General features: G+C 38.7%; 1 protein-coding gene across 1 annotated transcript in view; it reads right to left on the reverse strand.

The window, feature by feature from the left end:
- Positions 1 to 14,933: 14,933 nt before the first annotated feature.
- The window catches only part of CALCRL (calcitonin receptor like receptor), a 64,559-nt gene continuing 56,570 nt past the window's right edge, over positions 14,934 to 22,922 (reverse strand). Inside the window, exon 13 of the mRNA XM_058809284.1 lies at positions 14,934 to 19,022. Within this exon, the coding sequence (XP_058665267.1) occupies positions 18,801 to 19,022 (222 nt within the window). The 3' untranslated portion in view covers positions 14,934 to 18,800. The remainder of the gene's footprint in view (positions 19,023 to 22,922) is intronic.

Genomic DNA, 22,922 nt, shown 5'->3' on the forward strand with positions numbered 1-22,922 from the left:
TTACATATTGAGCAGTACATATATTTAGAATTAAATTATTTGGAATCCCCATGTAAATTTAACAGGGTTAATGGAAGGCACTAACTCTGGCCTTTTACATGTTGGTTGGTAAAATCCTCTGATCAGCGCCTTTGATCCAAACCTTTTAAAGACACTTCCCTGAACATTCCAAAGCAATCTATTTTTGCACTGACATTCTACACCAAAGAAGGTATTTTGGTGTGTTTCATGTCCTGGTGCTTATACACACTGTGATCATTTCTGCCACAAACAATATTTCCACTAACTGTGAAAGAAATGTGCAATTTATGCTGTGATACATCCTCATTCAGAGTGTTCCATCAAGAAATCCAATTGCTGATGGTTGAGCATCCCAACTGAGAAGAGCTTTTTCCCTCTCCCTAGCACTCAGTACTGTTGCTTTGTGCTGCTGTGGGGCTCCAAGGCTCTGTGCTGGCTGGTTTTTATTTCTTTATTTTCTTAAGAGAGGGTGGTATTTGGGGGAAGATTGTTTTCTGTTCAAAGTGTAAACCCTTCAGTGTAGCAGCAGTGCCTCTCCAGATTGCTCCTGCAGTTAGTCCTGATCCTTTATGGAGTTTTGAACATTGCAGAGTAAAAAGAAAACATTATATTAAATAATGTAGTTATTTAAGCACCAATTATCACTCTTAAGGTGGAGTTTTGTGTGAGAGTTCAGTCTGGGTGAAAAAAGATGGAACAATGAAAAGCACATCATCTCTTACTGCAGCCAAATATTTGTAAACTGAAGTTGCTGAGAGTGTAAGTGGTAACAGTCATCTTGCAAACAGATGGGACAGTCCTGTGTTTGTGAACTTTTGCCCCAGGAAGAAAGAGAGTAAAGGAAAGAGGAGAAAGTATAAGAAATGCTTAGTAATTATTGCTTATTGCACAGTATTACCTTGCAATGATTATTTTGCTCAGGCATATGTGTATAATATTAATGGAAATAGTTTCAGAGTAATTCAGATATCACATGTAGGTGTATTTTTGAAAATTGCCACTGGAGGTTTGTATCATTTTTGGGTTAGTTCCTTTTTCTTAGTCACAGTACACAGTGTGACAGAGTGGCCACTAGACTATTAATGATGTCATAGATTAAATTGCATTCTATAAACAGAAATTCACACTCTGTACTTTCAGTTGAATGGAAAAATAATTTAAAATTTGCCATAAAGAGTCTGCACTTTCTGTATGTTAAAATCTACTTTGCAGTCGTAGTAAATTAAATTCATAGGGTTTGTGAAGGTGTCTTAGAGTGGTCTGAAATTTAGATGAGAAGGTAATGAATTCAAGGGTAATCATTTTTCTGTGCAGTGATGTTAAGTGCTCATCAACTTTAAGGCATGAACTTGGTTGCAGAATATTTTAACTTTTGATGGTTTAGAATTCCCTGTGCACCTTGGCTGCCATTAATGCAGGATGTTGGTGTTCATTGATAGGGATTTTTATACCCTGTTTCATAACTGGCAATATCCCACTGTTTCATACACAGTGAAGTCATTAAGACTTCCACATGTGGTTAGGAAGGAAATTCTTTCTACAGAGATTTCTACATGAAATCTGTTGGTGGGTTTGTTCATTCCTTTATGTTCTCTGAAATATGCTTTATTACTTTGCAGCATCCTAACAGGGTCATCCTCTCTCTGAAACTCCGCTGACACCATTCCCCAACCATTGCAAGCTGCCCACAGGCTTTCACCATAACCCCTGAGACACAGCCAGCACAAGGCAGCTGGGGATGACCTGAAATTCATGCTGAAGGCAGAGACACTTCTACATTCAAAGCCTCCAATTTCCACTACCAAGCTAGTCAGCCCATGAAGAAGCGGGAAACAGCCTTTTATCTTTCAAAGTAATCACCAAAAGTAAGTGCTATTTTAGGATAAGGCTTAACTAACTTCACTTGGGATGCTGCTGCCTCTTTCAGAGTTCAGTTTCCACTACCAAACTCAGTGTTTGTTTTCATGCACTGTTTGATATCAGGTCCACTATACCAAATAGCATGAATATTGTAGGTCTTCCAAGAGCTTTATGCCTAAATTTTTTTTTGTTAGTGAAACCAGCTCCTTCATGGAATATCAGTTTTTTAGTTCTGCAAAACACTTGTTTAGTAGGGAATAATTTGTATAAAAACTGTTGAGTCAAAATAATTTAGGGGCTTTGGTGACCAATGACCCCTAGTTGTTTTCACTGCAGCCTTATGCCATGGAGAGGCCCCTCTCATGTTTGTATTTTCATTAACAAAGCCCCACATTTACACTGTGAAGATTTCCAGCATTGCATATTGCAATGAGAATAAAATATGTTGTTACTGTACTGTCTCAAACACACACAGCCCCTCCATGGAGCATTCTGCTCATGTGGATACCCTTTTCAAGAACTTCATAGCAAAGTCTGGTCATTTGTTCAACAAAGGTAAGTTTAAAGAAGTTTAATTTGTGTAATCAGGCTCAGACTTTGTGCCAAAGGGTCTCAGGTAACCAGTGAAACGTGTTCAGCAGGAAAGGGCCAAGAGGTTGGGAGGTTTGGTAAAGAACATTTGCAAATCTTATTATTTCTACTCTAGAATTCATAAATTCCAGCAGCACAAAAGTTGTCAGTTTAAGGGTGTTCCCAATAAAGGATAGACAACTTTTAAGCATCAGATTATTTATCAGTCCTAACTGTGTAGCTAAGAACTCTAATAGGCAGAAACAGAACAATTTCTAGTCAGCAGAACTTCTGAGAAAGTTTTCAAGCTTGTTGCTCTAAATTAAATGAGCATTTTTCAAATGCAACCAAATGTTCTGAATTAAGGTTAGAACATTGAAAAAGTAGTAACTAGAAAAGGGAACAAAGCAAGCTGCTTTCTGTGGCTTGGTTTCTTATAGAAGACAAAGCACAGATTACAAAAGGTCCTTGACATGGTGGCAGGACATGAAAGAACTTCATTGAGGACTGGAGCTACTTTCAATAACACAGCTGGAATGACTTTAATAGAACTCTCAAAAAAGCTTTTTGGGATATTTGGAACTTGCATGTTCTGTTCATTTAAGGTATATTAAAAGTTTCTGCAAATACATTCAGTACTACTTAGCCGTATAGTCTATAGATAGCATAACAGAACTCTTTAATTTCCATGGGAATATTCTTATGCTTATTTCATTGTGAGTTTCAGATGAAAGATTGTGGGTTTTGGGGTTTTCATGTATATACATGTGATTTAAAGCATTTTTAATGAAAATACAGTGTAAAAGCTGCTCATGTGAGCACTTGATTCTGGGAAAGAAAATAAAAACAAAGGTTGATTTAAAGATAGTGTTAAGATCTTTGGCAGTGGTTTCTTGTAAATGACTTTACCTTTTGGAATGTAGAAATACGAATACTACAAGAAATTCATAATGGTTTTATTGGGCTGGTACATATTGTTTAGAAGTACATATGTTGGCTTAGTATAATACTGCACCAGTTGTGACTGGCCATGATTGGGTTATTCAAGCTCTCTCATTTATTTTAGCCAATTAGTTTGGCTGCTTATCAGGAAGTGACTTCAGTAAGGAAGCACAGTAATTCAATTATCAAGCACTCCTTTTCTTACCCTTCCAAGAAAATGCATATGAACTCAATGTAAGAAAAACATTTATTTGCAGCTTCTTGTCTGTGATAACTCATTATGTTACATGCAGCATGATTCACCCCAGAATGCTTCTCTGTCATGGAGGGTGGGAGAAGGAGAAGGAAAAATTCTAACACCACCTAAAATATATCATTGCCTTGTAGGCAGTGAGAGCATTTCCAGGAGGAATAGCTCAGTTATCTGTTTGGAGGAAATTCCTTCAGCCCCTGGGCCTTGCACCTTTTGTTTCTGATCACCTTGAGACAAGCAATTAGTAAATCTCCACCTTGGGAACCGTTAGCTACCTTCAGGGCAGCTCCTGCTCCTTGTGAAAACTCACTTTGGATTGGTGAAATTGTAACGTGTCCTCTGAATATTGTTGTTAATACATTTTAAGAAACTGAAATAATGATGAGGATTGAAGAGTGTTCAGAGCATTTCACAGTCACTGGTCAAAGTTCACAATCTCTTGCTGTCAGTGAGAAGGAAAAAAGTAATATAAGACTAAATTCACAACATTGCACAACAGGCAACAGAATTATCACTCCTAAGAGAAAACCTATATTTGTAGAAAACTTCAGATGTCTGTGAGTTATTTTTTTATGGTCTTTACTGTCTTTATTTCACACATATAAATTCACAAAAAAGAACTACCAATACTTTGGGTTGGAAAAGACCAGTGTCAAATTCAGCTGCATTTTTATTCAGGAAGACAAGACATCTTCATTCTGCTTTGAGTGCTGTGCATGGCTTCAACATGCAACTACCTGATGGAAGATCACCATTTGTATTGCAAAAGTTGGAAAGAATTTCTTATATTTTTAATATCAACTTAGAGCAGAAGGACCCTCCAGTGGTTTTTTTGGCTAAGAGTTATATAACCTCTCCAATGTGCTTTTCATGTGTGCTCAGCAATGGGCCAGCAAGGTCTGTGAAGTAGCCATGCTGCAGGTAACAGGAAGAAAGCTGTAAGTGAGCCCAGAACTCCTGTGTCCACAGCTGGACATTGATCATTCTGGGCAGAAATACAGAGAAACAAGAATGGGCACTTAGCTGTAGGAGAGAATAAATTTATCCAAAGGGCTGTATTGTATGAACAGATTCAAAATAATTAAATAAGGAAGAAAGGGAAGATTTTATCTTCTTTAAAACTAGGATTTGAAAGATGCTATGTCAGATATTTTTCCAACAGTTGGTGTTTTTCTGTACCAATTTAAAGAACCAGGCAGAATACCAACTTGTGGCCCTTTGGACTCTCTCTTACAGCAGGCTGTGATTTGCCAACTTCTCCACTTCAGATACATTTACCCTGTGCTCAGTACCATGAGAATGTGGAGATTTATTCAGGAACCTAAAAGAGGAAACAGATCATCACAGAGACTCAGGGCAACATTGGAAAGAAACAGGAATGTCACCCCATAGTGTGGGTTCTCTGCTTGCTTTTTTTACCTCAGTTGGGGTCAGGATTGAAGGCACTAGAGATAATGGTTCATGTTCAGACTCAGGTGTTTATTATTTCTTATCAGTGTCACATCCTCACAGCCTTCTGAAGTCTTTCATTAGCAAGGCACAAAATGGCTAATTATCTCTTGTTACAAGGTCTTTTAAGGCCAAATTTTCCAGTTAAGAAATGACTAAATTATTTTCCTTTTAACCCAAAAACTGATCACTTGAAGCCCGCAGTGTGGACGTTTCTGTCCAGTTACAAAATATCACCCAAACCCATGAAGAAGGAAGAAGGTGAAGAAGAAAGAAGGTAAAGAAGAACAACCTGTCTTTACCCTAAAACTTCCATCTTGCTTCATATTTATTACTATATTCTAAAACCCCAAACTCTAAGTATTCTACCCTGTGATATTACATGCTTCTAACCTACTACACACCCAGAATCCCAGTGCTATCAATGAATTTTGGAAACACTCTCTACAGCCCCAGGTCAAATGCAGTGCTCTCCTGGGAGTCTGCGTCCCTCAGCACAGAAAGCCCGAAATTCTCAGCATCCAGGGTTCTAACATGTACCTAAAGGATAATGGAATTGGTGCTACTGAATATCAGGATCTGGGGAGCGTGCAGATTTCTGAGTGTGGAGATTTCTAAGTGTGCAGGTTTGCAGATTTCTGAGCATGTAGATTTGCAGATTTGTGAGTATGCAAATTTGCAGATGTCTGAGCATGCAGATTTGTGAGTGTGCAGATTTCAGATTTCTGAGCATGTTTCTCAGCGTGTTTCTCTGCATGTTTCTCTGCATGTTTCGCAGCATGCAGATTTCTCTACGTGCAGACTTGCAGGTTTATAGGCATGCAGATTTGCAGACTTCTCAGCATGCAGATTTCTCAGCGTGCAGGTTTGCAGATTCCTCAGCACACAGATTTCCCAGCCCACAGATTTGTGGCAGGTCCCAGCGGTGTCGCTGCCCGGCTGCCGGCACAGCGGTTCCCTTGGAAGGGAGCCCTGGTGGAGGTTTGTGCCCAAGGGAGCTGCATGAATCAGCAATCTGCCACTGCTGCTTTGGAGGGATGAGAGCTGGGCTGAGCTCCTGGTGAGCAGGCTGAGTGGTTTTGTTACTGGGACAACGGGGGTAAACTTCAGCTGTGTGCAGACCTTTCCTAGGAGAGTACTGGCACAGTCCAGCTGGGAGCAGAATCGTCTTGTGCAGCTTGTGCATCAGAGACACGAACAAATCCTAGTGCTGTTGTGATCAGATGGAGAAAAATATTTGTAATCTAATTAGGTTGGGCTGGGGGAAAGAAAGTCTGGAGTCACAGATAAGCCACATTGTTTGAAATTGTCTGAAAAGACAAGAAAAATTCTTTTGCAAAAATTATCTTGGCAAATTCCTCTCATTTCCAAGAGCAGACAGATGAGTGTTTTAGATATAAAGTATGACTCACAAATTGAATATAAACCTGGAATGTTTTAAGGATTTCAATGTACTGACTAAAAGGACAAAGCCCAAAGCATCTCTCTGCTTTGTGTGACATCAGAAAACATGAAAAAACCCTGCAACTTTCTTATTTTGCCCCAAATATGAATGCCATTGTAATGATTTTTTAAAAGTCTAGGGTTATCATTCAAGGTAAGAAGATACAAAATAACATAAAAGATATTAAGTCATTGTGCTGTTATCTCTTGAAGGGTATTTCAGCTGACAGAGGGCAAGTTTAGATTCGATATCAGAGCTGACTCAACACTGCTGTCCCAGGCTGCTCCTAAAGCTCCAAGAGGCTGCTGGAAGGGAGGGCAGGGAGCAGCTCCAGGCAGAGCCTCTGGAAGCTGAAGGAGGCAGCTGGAGTTTGTGTCAGAGCAAATCTGAGTTCTAACAGGACTGTATGGGTATCAGGGAGAGCCACAGTGCAAGGCAGGGATATGAAAACCGGGATCTGCACCAGTAATTGGTGATGAGAGTAAATTTAATCCACTGTGCTTGGAATGATGCTATGTGTTGACAAAAGGAAAATGTTAGGGATGAATAAACCCTGTATATATAGGTCTAAATGACATATGACTTATATTGGGCTAAATGACAAAAGACAAGAGAGAGAAGAATATGATACATTTTGGCATTTCAGAGTTTTGCTTTTCATATTCTATATTTTGGATGTACAAAATATTTTGATTTGCTGTTCTGTAATTTATCATAGCCTTTTAAAAATAATGAACCTTTTCCTTACAAAATAATTTCCTAATTAATATTTTCAACTTGTTGTAAAAGTGAACAATTATTTCCTTCACTATTTCCTTAATATTTGGAAACTGTAATTCTGTAAAGAACTTTTAAAAAGGTAGTTTATTGATTTTCCTAGAAGGGAGTTTAGTTACTGTATTTCATGGTGGAAATGGAGTTTAGTCTGTAGCATTTGTTTTATTGCCAATATCTGTGCTTTTGTGCATTTGCAAAATACACATTCACCCACTCAGATTTTGAGCAACACAGTTATTGAAGGCTTATAAGCTTCCTGTAGCACCTTTATATTTTTCATTCTTTCAAGATATCTTCAGTGTCTTTGCCTAGATAAATTATATTTGTAACTCTTTGCTGAATGGTGGGCCATACCGGATATGAAGGCATGTTGCAAGTGGACAAGAACAGTAATTTTTAACACAAAATTATTAAACAAGGACCTAATACTAGAAGATGCTGATTCAAAATATGCCCTGGCCTGCTGGAGAGCTTTGTTTGACTTCGCCATTTGCTACTGATAGGACAACTGTGCTTGGACATCTGCCAGAGTAGATATTCCAGAAAAAATACTTCATGGTTTAAAATATTTTCTTCTAACAGAAATAAAGCAATTTAAGTAAAAAACCCCACAAACCTATTTTTATTCTGGAGGAAGAGTGTTTTCAATGGGAGTAGCTAGTCTGGAATAGCTAAACTGCTAGTGTATGAAAGGAGCATGTGCTGGTGGGTACTGCTACAGATTTAAATAAACCAAAACATTAAAAATTATATTAGCTGTTGAAAAGGACAGAGCTAAGATAGACACAAAGGAGGCAAGATAGCTAAATAAACTAAATATTTCAACAATAAAAGAGCAGAATATGTTTGGCCCTGTTCAGATTCACAGGAGAGGTGAAGGTCTCAAGGAGCTTTTCTCTTGCAGATGTTCCTGTATTGCTTACAAGAAAGAAGAGAATAATCCAGTGTCAGCTAAAAAAGGACCCCTGAACAAGTTTATTTCCAGGATGGCTGGGTGCTCAGAGACCTGCACTGAGCTGACAGGTAAAAATGGCTCTTGCCATGAGAGCTCAGCTCCTGCTCTCTGAGCTCTGGCAGGGCACATGCAGCTCTGCAATGCTGGGTGGCTCTGGACCTCACAGCTCCTTGGGGGTTCAGCCTTCAGAGGCACCCACATTCATCTGCAAGGGAATAAACTCTGAGCCTCAGAGTGCTGTGATTTTACTGACACATCCTTGGAGAGGCTAAAATATTGTCATTTCCAACTAAGAAAGGGAGCTTGCAAAAATATAGTGACAAGATTAAAGCAAATGGGGAGAAGCAAAATTCTTTTTTGCTGAATTTTCTGTCATCACTAAAATGAGAACATGTTGTTCTCACCATGCATTTGTTAGTGAGAGGATCTTCCTGTTCCCAATTTTAAACAGTTATTTACACTTCACATGAGGAAAAGTCTGTTGGGCCTTTCTCTGCATTCAAAAGAACATATTAGGTGATATTTCATGTATCTTTAGTATGTCCTTTGAGCTTTCTTGTTTGAAAAATGGAGTATGATAATGGTGATACAGAAATACCTGCCAGCATCCTCCTTTAAATTTAAACATCTCTCTTATGCAAGGAAATGTAATTTTGGACCTGCAACTATCACACAGTGCAGATAATGCACCGGTCAAAATCACACTGGGTCTAGAAAAGGAGATTCACTGCAGTATCCTGATGATGATGATGATGATGATGATGATGGCAATGAGGCAGCAGTGATAAAAATCCTTTAATCTTAGCAACAAGGGAACCCATTTTTGCCAGGTACCCCTCTGTTCTCTCCTATTGTGCCCTGAAGCCAGATGCACATGTAATGATTTCAGTACATCACATCTTTCAGTTCATTGTGGGCCTGAGAACATAACACAAAAGGCCAGGAAAAGGTAATAATTTCAGTGTCAGTTTTCTGAAGGCACCATTAACTTGATTCTTTCATTGTGTATTTTAATGTACTTCAGGGCACATTTTCTCCCTTTGTTGTAATTCACATTCTCCTGTAGATGTCGATTATTTGAGACTTGAAGAAAATTTTGATTCTCTAAGTGTTCCTTGCTAAACACACAGCATGTCCATCAGAGTGCACAGCTACCTTGCCCTTGATTAGAGGACACACCCCTATGAAGAGTTTTAAAACCTGATGTTTTTCCTGCCTGTAGGTGATAATGCACTTTCAGAGGCTGCTTCAAATAAGTGCTGTAAAAGAAATGTACAGGACTTCAGCAAAGATAGCACAGAGCTCATGCAGGAGAGTTAGAATGAACAGAGAGTCAGCTGGTCAAACGCAAAATGAGTTGAAAAAACCACAGATTCCAACTCATTTTGCATTTGACCAGCTGACTTCACATATGGTTGTTAAGAAGAACAGTAATTTTCTTCTTCCCAGTGGCTGTTAAGGAGTTGGTGAATGGAACACACCAGAAAGGTGTTCCATGGGCAGACTGCATGGATGCTGCTGGTTTGTGAAAATGACAACAGTGCTAGTTCAAGGAGTAGGTGGAAGCAAGCAGGGAAAACTTGCTTCTTAAGTTTTATTTATTTAATGGTGCACACCCACCTGTATTTAACCCAAACTCACACTAGTCCTCTATAAGTTAGTTAGTTGCAGTTCAGAGGGAACCACTACTAGGCCAATCATTCTATAGATTGTTGCCTTCAGATGCAACCAAGGGAGACACTATTGAGAAAGAAAGAATTTTCAACCTTTAAAAAGGTCATGCTCAGTTTAGCACTGTCAGGATGGTCTGGATGTCTTACCCAAACTGCTTCACTTAAGTCTATGGGAATTTTCCTATCTAGCCTAGACAAAAGAGATAGTATTTAATTCTACACTAAATACCTCTGACAGTGAGTATTGCTTTAACAGAAATAAGAATGATTCCTTTGTCTTGGCACTCGTTGAAAACTGGGCTGGATGGCTAAGGAATTCATCATGTAGAATCTCTGTAGATAAGGCCAGATGATATAATGTTGTGCATAAAAGGAAGGAAATTAAAAAAAGAGAAGGCAAAAGAAATGTGTGAGGTTGCTCCTCCTTCCTTTCTTCTAAGTGGGTTGTGTCCACTGCTGCTAATGGAGGAAGCCCCAGGCTCCCTCTTAATTTTTTTTTTTTTCTCTCATCAGCATGTCTGTGTTTGGAAAACCAGTGGGGAGTGTGCAAATAGATGGGTGTGAAATTTTTCTTTATTCTAAATTGCAATTAGGACAGAAGAAAGACTGTTTTTTGAATTCTTCAATCAGAGACAGTCCCTTTCTGTACAAGCATCTCTTTTATTCACTTTCTCTTTGGTTTGTGCTTTTTTTGGTCGGTTTGTTTGTTTTGTTTGTTTTTGTAACACTGCTCTATAAGCTCTGCATACTGATGTTGTCTCTGGTCAGAATCAGAGAATGTTCTGGGCTGGAAGGGACCCACAAGGACCACTGGGTCCAACTCCAAAGGGAGTGGTCTGAACAGGGATTGAGCCCATGACCTTGGTGTTATTTGCTTTCAGTGTGCTCTGTATTTCAGTAATTCTATGCTTTATTTTATGCTTCTGCTGGATTGGAATAGGATAAACTCCTAGATTTGTCTGGCTTTTATTTTGCAGCCATCACTGCATTAGGAACTGTTGGGGATTCCTGCTCCCATCATTGTTTCAACAGCACTAAAAGGCAAAAACAAGGAGCGCTTGAGGAGAAAGTCAGAGATTCCACAGCTCAGCAGGGAGAGTCCAGCCAGAAGCCAGCTCTGCGCATTCTTCCTTGCAGGAAGGAGCAATGCCAGTTATTCCCAGTGCCAGAACAACTTTGCCTGGGAAATGAGAGAGGTAAAGGCTCTCTGGGGCTGCACTTCTTCATCCCTGTGCCATGAAACTCAGGGAGTGCTGGTGTCTGTCCCTCTGCACCGCTCCTGCACAGCTGGCAAAGGCTGCTGGGCTGGAGCAGTTTCCATCTCCAGTTTCCATCTTTGGGGATGGCTGGTGGAAAGCAAAGCATCTTGCAGAGCACAGATTACTGCTGGGGTCTGGCCTTTGGTGAATACTAAGAAATGGGAGGAAGATTTTATTTGAAATAATAAAAATCATGCCAGTGCTGAAGAAATATTGAGACCTGAGGTGATGGGACAGACAGTAAGGTGTAAAACTCACAATATTTTGCTGGACTTTAAATAGGAAGTATATTTTACCACTTTAAATGCTTGTACTTCTAAAAAAACCCACTTTACGTGGCTTAAAAGATAAAAATATTTTTCCATTATATAATGAAAACATAATTATATAATGAAAACATAATTATAAGTAGTGCTGTTGTTGTCTGCAACAAAAACACATTTAGAGAGTTTTGCTACTAGCATGTTTCTATTTTTGCTTTCAATATTTTCATTATTTCTGTGAAAGCTTCCTGATTGAACCTTCTTCTCTCAGAATTTTTTACACATGAATTGCAGATCATTCTAATAAGCTATTTAATTACAGCTAAAGAAGCCTATTTAGAGCACTCCTGACTGTTAGAAACAAGTCCATGTGGGGAAAAATAAGAGGTAATTAGCTGTACATGAAAAATAGCTGCTGTCATTTTCCACTGACAGAAGGAAAGGAAAACAATTTCTACACCTCATAGCAAATGCACACTTGGACTGGAAAGGAGTGTTTGGCTCAGAGTCCATACCTTGAATTTATCTGAAATTTAACTAGTTTTACTACAGGTATTTGCTATGAAGATTTTGAAGGCCTTGAAATTCTAACTTTCTAAATTCTTGTAGCAAGTCCATTATCATCTGGATAAAGAATATCCCAGTTATATTAAATGGAGATGTTTTTTGTAAGAGGGTCGGGAATATGAACAACAAGACACTGAAACTGCAGTGTGCTCTAACCCATGGAATAGTATATATATATATAAATAATAAACTAGTAAAAATAAATAGTGAAAAAAATTAGTAAAATAGTATAAATAAATAAATAAATAATAAACTAGAGGAATCTTCGGGTCATCTCAGACTGAGAGCTCTTGCTGTGAATTTTCTTGTTGCAGCCCCAGAGAGCCTTTACCTCACTCATTTCCTGAAGTATATCTGGTGGCTGAATGCCTGCATGCTCTGGAAGCAAACCCTGGAGCAAGGAAATTCTTACTGCAATCATCTGCCCAAACTGTGCCAGAAGGAGCCAGTGCTTGAGGACAGCTGCTGGAGTGCAGTTGGCATCCCAGGATGGGAGTTCCTGGTGAGGAACAGGTCAGGTGTGGGCTGCAGACCTCTCCAGGATACCCTGCCAAATGCACTTTGGAAATCTCAACTAAATCTGCAGTTTCTGGCTCCTGTTCAAGGTTAGCTAAGGAAAATGGGATTGTGTATTTGTGTTCCTAGCTCTTCTCTGCTGTTTTAGGTCTACATCCAGGGGAGTGTAAGGGACAAAGTCATTATAATTTCTCTAAGTCTATAAATATGTGGTTTGAAAGGTAGCAATGCTCTGCTTTGAAAACTTTTTATACCGCATTAAAAAAAAATAGGCACAGAACAGTTTACTCTGCTTTTTGTCCCCTTTAATTCCCTCATATCTAGCAATGTTTTTTTATCATCATCATGTTTATTGTGTTAACTCTGTGATAGCTATTACTGTTTAGTGCAATTTATTTTTGTGTAGCATCTAAATATTGTTCCCTACTAATTCAGTATTTTGTTTTCTAAATATTTATTTGTAGAGGCACTGGAGATACAGTGGGCTGTGACAAAATGGAGCAGATGTCTGTGGACTACACTGGGTCAGATACCACTACTTTACAGTGATCCCTGTGCAATGCATGGAGAACCTTTGGGAGGAGTTTCTCTGCTACAGGCCAACGTTTGTCACCTTTCATTTGCAAATATCAAGGTAAGGAACCAAGCAAATACATGGATACTTGTGTTCAAGCCTGTTTTCTCCTTTGATAATTTGTGCATGTCTTATGATTATGTGTTTGCTGTACAGCTCTGGGATTCCCTGCTGGACTCTGCCCCAAGCACTGGCCAAGGGCCCACTGGCTCCAAACCAGTTCTCTGCATAGAAGGGTTTGCTCCTGGCTCCTTCACAGGGAGAACTCAGTTTAGATTGCCTGAATCCACCAATAAAACTTGGATTCACCACACAGCACCAGCACCTCTGGGCACTTTTTCCCTTGTGGCAATTTTTCATCTTGATACTGATTGTGAAATCTGAATTTCCAGGAAAGATCGTTCATCTTAAATCAGGAATTAACAATAGTGTGCAAGCACTTTTCAGAAAACTGGCTTTAATTTTTTTTGTATTTGTAGTTAAGCTTCAAAGGAATTAGCAATAATCATATGATCTTTTCTCTTTGTAAGAGTTCTTATTTAGAGTGGTGAATCTTGTTGAGGGGAAGAAAACTTTGAAGTAGTCATTAGAAGTAGTGGCTGAAAATGTATTTAATATTTAGGGGGCAGTGATAAAACTCAGTTTAATTTAAAAAGAATCTTGTATTTCATTTGCCTCAAATGAAGTGTGAACTCCATGTGGATAAATTGGAGTTGTTCATTTAGGGAGTATGGTTTAAAAGATGTTAAAGAGCTCCAGCTATAGGGTGATTGATAGATAATTGTTACTATAAACAGGGGTCTGTCACTGCTGCACTTGCAGTCAGACTCACTTTGGACTGGATTTCTAATTCAAAATGAATTTCGTATTTTCTTGGCAAATGGATGTTCAGAGTCAGATAATTTTCAAAAGCTAAAACTTTGGTTTAGAACTGTGACTTTAATGGTGACTGCCACGACAAGGATGTGCAAGATACACTATTGGAGTAATTGGAATATTTTCAAAGGCAGTAATCTTTGTATCTTGCAGAGAGTGGAACAGAATTCTGTGCCAATATTGATCGAATACTGGTAAGCTTTTTTCAATTATTGTGAGGCTACTTGTGTATAAGGACACTTAGTTTTTTAAAATTATATAGAAAGTGTAAGGATCACAGTTTAGCCTGAGGGGGTTAGGATGCTGGGTTTCATTTTGCTTTTTAATTGCTATTGGGAACCTGCATATACTGCACTGGAAAATGCTACTGTAACTGTCATTTATGTTCCTACATTTATGTGTGTGTTACAATAAAATGTTGTAAGGAGCAGCTTTTGGATTTGGGGAATTGGATTTACTTCTTCTCTACAGTTAATTGCATTACAGTACACAATAATTGTTAAATGGACCAGTTTCAACTCTGTACCTACAGAGAATCAGTAAGGGGGAATATTGGTAAAGAACTGAGGGAACAGACATAACTTAGAGTCTGTAACAATTTTCACTGCCTGACATTTGGTCCCAGGAACTGGAAATCAAAAAAACCTTCCTGCAATTACAGGTTGCTGTTTAGAAGTCGTGAAGAGAGGCAGGATATTGTGCATTTTTTGGATGGGTATTGGCACACTTTAAATAGGGATAACAGGCAGACAGCAGTATTAACACCCAGTATTTAAGATCCCCATGTGTTGTCAAATATTCCTTGGGGTTTTTATTTGAGCTCAGGTTTGCTTATCTACCTCCTCCTCAGCTGAGGGGCTGAAGAAGACAGATACACTCAATTTAGTCTCTGCTGTTAGTTCCTGATGAAACAGACATTTTGGCTTAAGGTAAGTAAGTATTAACAACTTTTTATTAAAAGGTGGATTCAGAAGACAAGAAATAGGGATATTAAACTTTCAGGTAAATAATTTTATGTCCAGTCATCTTATATTATCTGTACAAACTTCCTCCAGAAATTCGGTACTCTAGTATTAAATATAAGTATTGAAAAACACTTAAAACCAGCATTATTGTTAGTAACTCTATGTAATTACTTTCTCCCTGGGTTAATATTTAACCAGCAAAGAGTTAAGACATCTGTGAAAGCCAATTTAGACCAGCTTTGTTATATTACAGCACAAGAGAGATGAATAAATTGAGTAATATTTTATTGATCAGAAACAATACTTTTCTCAGCAATTAAAATGCATGATTCATATGAACAAGGTGAAAATGAAACAATCAAAAAAATAACTTCACATTTTTTCCATTTTCTTCTTAGTGTAAGGAATAAATACAATGCCATAGCTTCTATTAATCTTATTTACATAGTACAATAAATGAATGTTGCCTGGTTGCCAGCCCAAATGTTTCTTGACATCAGAAGGAGTACACGTTGCAGCATTTCTACAGCCAAATACTCTTGTAGATCACCACCATGAAAAACTGAATAACATAAATGCCAACATTAAAAAACCAACTGAGGGACCCTGCAATGCAGCCATTTATTAATTGAAGACAGTAGCATTAAAAATAGACATTTCTCTCATTGAATCATAACATGCTGGTGTTACAGATAAAAAATGTAAGACAACTATTGCTGTAGCCCCTGTAGATTGATACAGTAAATCTTCCGTAAATAAAAAAAAAAAAGAAACAGCAAATAACAAGTAATAAACAAATAATAATCTGCATGTTCAAAGGAATCTCACAGCCCCACCAAAAGAGAGTTTACTTCCATCCCAGAGAAGACAGCTATGGACTACAACATTCTGTAAAGTAGAGAGAGACATGAGAAATCAGCATAAAAATTTGATTTTAACTTACAGTGACAGAAAAACATTTTAAGAATCAGACTCTTCTCTTAGCTATGTAGAAACTGAAAAAAGGTGAGGTAGGAAGACAAAATAAGGAATTGGTATTTTCCAATGTAAATTAGAAAAGAGATGATCTAACCTCAGCAGGAGAGGGGAAATACAGCTCTGCTATACCATGCGACCCTTCACAGCCAGAAAGATTTTCTTGCACATCCAGCTGGCTGTGTTTCTTTTCCAAAGTGAAGATGGAGAAGTGTGTGCCTAGAAGGAAGCTGTGATTGTCCACCTAGAATTAGGGAAATTTCCAAATAAAAACAATTTTCCCTCCTGAATTATAATTACACATTTCTTTAATAGAAATAGATATTAAATGACAAAATCTGTAGCCTGTTAAATTTGAACTGTCTCTCTGAGATTGAAGCTTAATTAAAGTCTAATACTGTATCAAATGATAAACCAACATCTATGTGTTAATTACAGCAACAATCCACCAGGTACCATGAAATAATTGTCTAATAATGTGCCATAAATGGTTTACAGCACATTTAAATGGACAGACACCTGTCTGGGCTTTGAGTCTCAGTGGTACCTGCAGATTGTGCAAAGGGAACTCAAGACACATTTATACCAGCTGATGATCTGGTCCCACAAATGTAAAGCTGGAGCAGGGATTCTCTGCACCGCTGATATCTTCAGAACATGGCACAAATGTTAAGTAACACTACAAAGATCAGCAAGCAGAGTTGTAAATAACCTCTAGTCGTGTTGTAGTCATGTTGTAGCAGACATTGTTACTGTCACTCTTAACAGTTAAGAGATGTGACATCTGATAGCCAGATCTCACGCTACTCTACACGATCCAACAGATTCTTCAAATCATCCCCATCAACTGACCAGCCTTGCAGTAAAGGAGAAACCTTCATTTGTGCATCCTAGCTGAAATTCTATATTGTGAAACGATATCATTAATAAAACACTTCCTATGTTCAATCTCCACACAAAAGAACTGTAAAAAAAACCTAAAGAAAGGTGCAAGTGGTAGGACCTTGCCATGTCCTCCTAATGTTTTCTTTGTCAGTACAAAGCATTAAACACTTTATGAAGTCACAAAGTAATAAACACTGAAAATTACCTAGACACTGCTGAAGCATAGAGAAAAGTTACTGACAAAAATGTTTAAATGTCAAAGTCAAGGTGGCTTGTATACAATAATTTTGTATGCAAAATTATTTCAAACTGGTCTCAGAGAGAATTGTCTTCCTATTTTTTGACTGGACTACATGCATCAGAAATATGCTCATTAGCAAAATAGTCTCTTACAGTTCCAGCATCTACTTTTTCTTCTGACTAAGTTTTGGTTTTTCAAGTAGACTTATCTGCAAATGAAATGGATAAAATTTTTTCTTACATTTTTACTTTTCAGTGAACTCACCTTGTTTCATGCCCTCATTCTTGAGGATTTTTATTTCACTTAACAAAACTACTATTCCTTTAAAGCATAAAGATTAAGAAAAATATAAGTTTCTATAAAGATACATTTTCTCAAGACCTTCCTGACAACCTCCTAGTTTTCAGTGAGACCTTTATGCACCAGCAGAACCAAAGAAACAACATATAAATTTCTGTTCTTAGCTAATTAACTGAGACAGAGATTCAGATTCAACCAATCCAAAATAATATTGAAATTCACAATCCATAAAGTTTTGAACCTTTGTAATACAAAACTTATACTGGATTTTCCAGATAATGAGAATAACTAACATTAGTTTGCTTGGTTGGTCTGAGTCTTGTACTGGCTTTAAAGGTAGTATAACATGTGCACTGTGCTCAGTCTTGCACGCTCACCTCAGGCAGCAGAAACAGCCACAAAATTAACCAAAACTTTGCCCCAAGAATGAAGGAATAAGTTATCAAGCATATGGCCAGGGAAATACATAAAAGTAAAATCAGAACAATGCCACAAGGAATTCTGTACATGATCTTCTCCAGTTGAGTAAATTCCTGAAGCACACAGTGAAGTTCCACCAGCTGCAGTTACTACGAGTGTCTGGAGGGACTTACAGTGACTCAGGTTACTCCTTGCTCTGGCAGTGAGGCCTCATCAGTATTGTCTTTGTTAAATCCAGAAGAAACTTCCATACAATGCAGAAGGAGACACTTCTGAATATCCTGAAATAGCTTCAATAAAATTGCTCAAATCTTGGTGCAAGATAGTACATTGCAGTACAGAAGTACATGAAGGCTCACACTGGAAGTGGTGTCTCTGTGCTTGGTGTAAAACAGGGGGAAGAAAACAAACTGGCCAAACCAAAGCAAAACATCAATCTCTTTAACCAAAACAGCAGTATCTATCTTTGAATCTGTTACCTCAGACTACCTGTCAGGATTTTTGACAGCCAAATGAATACTGGACCAAAAAAAGAACCTGGAAAACTTCTTGTTATTGCACCTACTTAAACCATTTTGCTTTGTTCTATTTTAGGTTGAATTAAGACAACAGAGTACGGTATTTACACTCTAATATTCTATAGGCAAAAGAAGTGGCTTCAACACAGCACAGTCTTATACAAACTTCCAAGAAAATAAGAAATCCTTCATTGATTCCCTTTGTACAAAAATTTGCCAACTTTGTCTACACAGTAGAAACTGAAGAGGCAAAGTTTGTATCCTTGTATAAATGCACATACATACATAGATATATATGCACAGATGTCCATACTGTATAGATACACAAACACAAACAGCAGTATATATGCACGTGTGTATATACACACACACACATACACACGAGAAACGTGTCGGTTTAGGAGAAGAACATACCCCAAGGTAGCTGAGATCTTCTGGCCATGAAGTCGCTGGATCAGCTGTGGATTGGCACAAGGCATGGGGCAGGGGGCAGCCCCTCAGCCATAGAGCTTCTCAGTCTTGAGAGCCACGCTGTCCATGTCGTGGTAGCCCTTTCCATTGAGGTGCTCGCCGGCGCAGTCATGGCCGTAGCCGTAGCCCTGCACGTCGCTGATGGTGGACACGGTGTAGGAGGCCGTGCGCATGGCGTCCGAGTGGCTGAAACTGTGCTCAAACTGGATCTTGTACTGGTTCCAGTGTCTCCTCAGCACTGCCTGCACCTGTGCCCCCAGAGAAAGCAAAATGCACGTAAACCATGGCTCAGGGGCTTCGTTGTTTGTCTCTTCATTCTGTGTCTCAGCAAATGGGGCAGCAAGGCCCAGAAATCCTGGGCAAGGATACCCACCTACAGGCCATTTAGCACTTGAGGCTGAAAGTTCTGAATTCTGAATTGTTCACCACTTAGCATCATTTTTCAGCAAATTTGGTGTGAAGTAATGGCACTTTACAATTGTAGTGTACCAGCTGCTCAGGAAAAGCACAGGTTACAGGAGGAACAGCAGCCACACAACTTTCTGCATCCTCCCCTGTGAGCTGCCGTCCAGTGTAGGACAGATCAGAAACAGAGGTGAAAAAGCTAATTTTTGTTCATCCTTATTTTCAAAAGCCTACATCCTCAGCATTTGTAAATCCATTTACTCTCAAAAAACCATAATTTACTGTAATCATTACATGATTTTAGCACAAGTCAGTCTTTCCAATATCTGGCCGTACCTTAAGCAAATGACAAGAAGGACAAATTCCTGAACTGCACGTTTCTAGCAGAGTTAAAAATAAAGCTGATAAAATAGCTGAAGGCCCCACTGGTTTACATGTCTGTACTGAAAGGATGTGATGTTTGTCATGGCCTTCCTCCCCTCCAATATGGTTAAACACCTGTCCAGAGTGGAGCCATGAAGTGCAACATTAATGAAATTCCCACAGAATTAGTCTCTCAGGGCAGTTGCCAAGTGGGGAATGCTAACAATGGTAACAGCTCCTGTTGTTGCTTTTTCAAACATTTTTCTACTTTAAAAAAAACTGCCTACAGGTCATGAATATTTAATTTCCTTTTCATCCAAACTTTGTACAGAAAGCAGTCCTATCTGCTAACCAGTGAACAGTGACTGCTCCAATTAATTGTTTATATTGTGGGTAAATATTTTTAGGATTTTCCATATGTCTTCAGGGTTTATGTTTGCTTTCCATTTCCCTCACACAATGGTTCCTTTTGTCTAATTTTACTCTGGCTTTAATAATGAAAAATAAAAATAAATACAAGAAAAGGGATGTAGTTTTTAGACTTCCTGCAGTCTGGTGTCAGAAACCTCTGTTTAAAGGACAACTTCGTATTTCTCAAATCCTTCACAAGGAAATGTTAGAGTAAGGAAAGAAGTATAAAACAAGTAACATAGATTAGCATTTTAGAGCAAAGGAAGTGCTTTCTTACTGTTCACAAAACCTTTCTAATCCACTCTAAACATCTAAACGCAAATCTTCAAACACTGAGAAATCAATTATCTTAATAATTTTGAGTTTCAGACCTTACTGATTTTCATATAAAAATTGTGCACTTCTTCAGAGCCTAAAGGGTGAGTTCTTGATTCAGCATAGGAAGTTTTTGATTAATCATTATATGCATTGCATGGAACCATAGAATAGAGCAAATACAGAACCTTAAGTCTTTGCACAATTTGAATCCATCTCCTGTAATCGATCATAAAGCCAAGACAAGGAGCATATTCAAAATTCCAGCTTTTCCAAGGGGGAAGCTTGGAATTTAATTTGGAATCAATCAATCTGCGTTCATCACTAAGATATGTGATATTTGTTCTCCTTTCACAGTCAGTTATTTCAATAAGCTCAGAGTTTGAACGTAGACACACATGCAAAAAATTACACATTGTGCAATTTTCACTTTAGACAAGACAGGCTGGAGGTGGGGAAAATGCCAGCAACTGGAACTAAATGGCTTAACAAGGTCAAAAAAGTCTCTTGGCAGAGCTGGGAGATTAACTAGGCTTGCCAAGTTACACACTCCACTCCTCTCCCACACTTCTCCTGGTTCCTTCAATAACAATTGTCCATCTTATTTTTGCTTGTTTAATAGCATTTGTTAACCAATCCTAAAGGATTCTATAGCTCCTGAGAGCCACCAGCATCCCTGCAACACAAGTGTCTTGGGGCTAGTGCCAGGGGAAAGCAGTCCAGCTGCCCCATGCCAGGGACAGAGCTATGAAAGGGTTTCCTGCATGGACAAAGAGCATTTCCTCCCTGCCTGCCCCAGTGCCCATCATGCTCTCTCCATGCATTTCTGACTGAGCCACTATTCCTGGCATTCTTCCCAAAGCCTCTCCATAACTGCTGAATCAGGACTGCACCCCTGTCCTGCTGTGTGTCTCTTCTTGGAGGGTTTTATATCCTTTCATCTGTTGTGAGTGGCTTTCAGTCTTCTCTAACCTTCCAATCATTTATAGAAAATGATGGGAAAAACCAATTACGCTCTGTTTAACAACGTGTGTCTGCCCACTGAGTGAGAACAGAGCTTTCACCACTTTCTCCTCAGCTTTGAGCAGTGGCATGGAGCTGTAAATTCAGCTCAGGAGAGGCAGAACTTGGTAAATTTGTTACAAGAAAGTATATTAAGGAAAGCATTGAATGAAAAAACATTATGATAATATAATTGTGTTTCTCAGTCATTAACAGAGATGCTGGTCCCAGCCAGAAGAGTCTTTCCTTCCTTCCTTCCTTCCTTCCTTCCTTCCTTCCTTCCTTCCTTCCTTCTTTCTTTCTTTCTTTCTTTCTTTCTTTCTTTCTTTCTTTCTTTCTTTCTTTCTTTCTTTCTTTCTTTCTTTCTTTCTTTCTTTCTTTCTTTCTTTCTTTCTTTCTTTCTTTCTTTCTTTCTTTCTTTCTTTCTTTCTTTCTTTCTTTCTTTCTTTCTTTCTTTCTTTCTTTCTTTCTTTCTTTCTTTCTTTCTTTCTTTCTTTCTTTCTTTCTTTCTTTCTTTCTTTCTTTCTTTCTTTCTTTCTTTCTTTCTCACCTTATAACTTAATAATGGCTGGATTTGATGAGTTTGCAGGAAGGACTCCTTCCATTCAGCCCTATAACACTGGTAGCTTGATGCTGGATACCAGACAAATTAAACAGCTCAGTAGCCAACCAGGAGAAAAAAAAACAAAGCAAACCACAACACAGCCTCATCTATCTCATCTATTGTACAACAGATTGTGTAACCTTGCAAACCTGAGACTATGATATTCATGGCAACGTTTCTGTGAGCAGTGAAATGAAGGGAAAAAAGCAAACAAACTCCACAAGGCTTACACAGGTCATGTAGGTCATTACAGCACCTGCTATTAAAATTTCAACAGGAATCTTCCTACTGGTTTATTAGACATCTGGGACAAGCTTCTGCTCTGAGCACAGCCTGTATGAGCCCAAAAGCCACTCCAGGCCATCTGAAGCTGGCAAACCTGATGTGCTGTGAGCAGACTGGCTGTGAGTGTCCTTGGGGAAGCCCTGCCACAGAGCATCCAAGCTGAAGGGCTTGCACATCCACCCTGGCTGGAGGAGCTCTGTGGCCAGCAGCTGCAGTGCCTGCAAGAACTGGATTTGACAGGCCATCCCTGGCTGCTCTGCTCAGCAAACTGGAGATATTCCTTGGCTGCAGTCAGCAGCACATACCAGCTATTTTTCTCACACTTCTTAATTCATCTTCACTGAAGTTCTATCTTAGCAGATCACTTTCTTTCACTTTTTAGCCAGAAGTGTCTTGCTTGAACAGGATTTGGCTCCTGATATGTGGTACACACTAAAATGTACAGTAACAGGCTAAGACTTAGAAAGAAACTAGTGCTTTTAGCAATTTTTAATTGCTAATACCTCCAGCCTGCAGCCTCACTTGCTGGGGCTGGAACTTTTTAGGAGAAAAAGGAAAGACATTTTTTCTGTGCTGGGCATTTTTCCCTACCTACATTCTCCCTCTTTGCATTTCTTTACTGATACAGTTGTTTATAAAGCACTAAGTTCTTTCTTGAGCAAGGTGTACTGAAAATAATTTTAAAAAAGCAAATGGTGGTCACTGAAGCACTGAACCCAAAAGTGGTTTAAAAAGGATAAATTTCCACTCTCTAGAGAGCAAA

The sequence above is a fragment of the Ammospiza caudacuta genome, chromosome 8, assembly GCF_027887145.1.
Source record: "Ammospiza caudacuta isolate bAmmCau1 chromosome 8, bAmmCau1.pri, whole genome shotgun sequence".
Taxonomy (NCBI): domain Eukaryota; kingdom Metazoa; phylum Chordata; class Aves; order Passeriformes; family Passerellidae; genus Ammospiza; species Ammospiza caudacuta.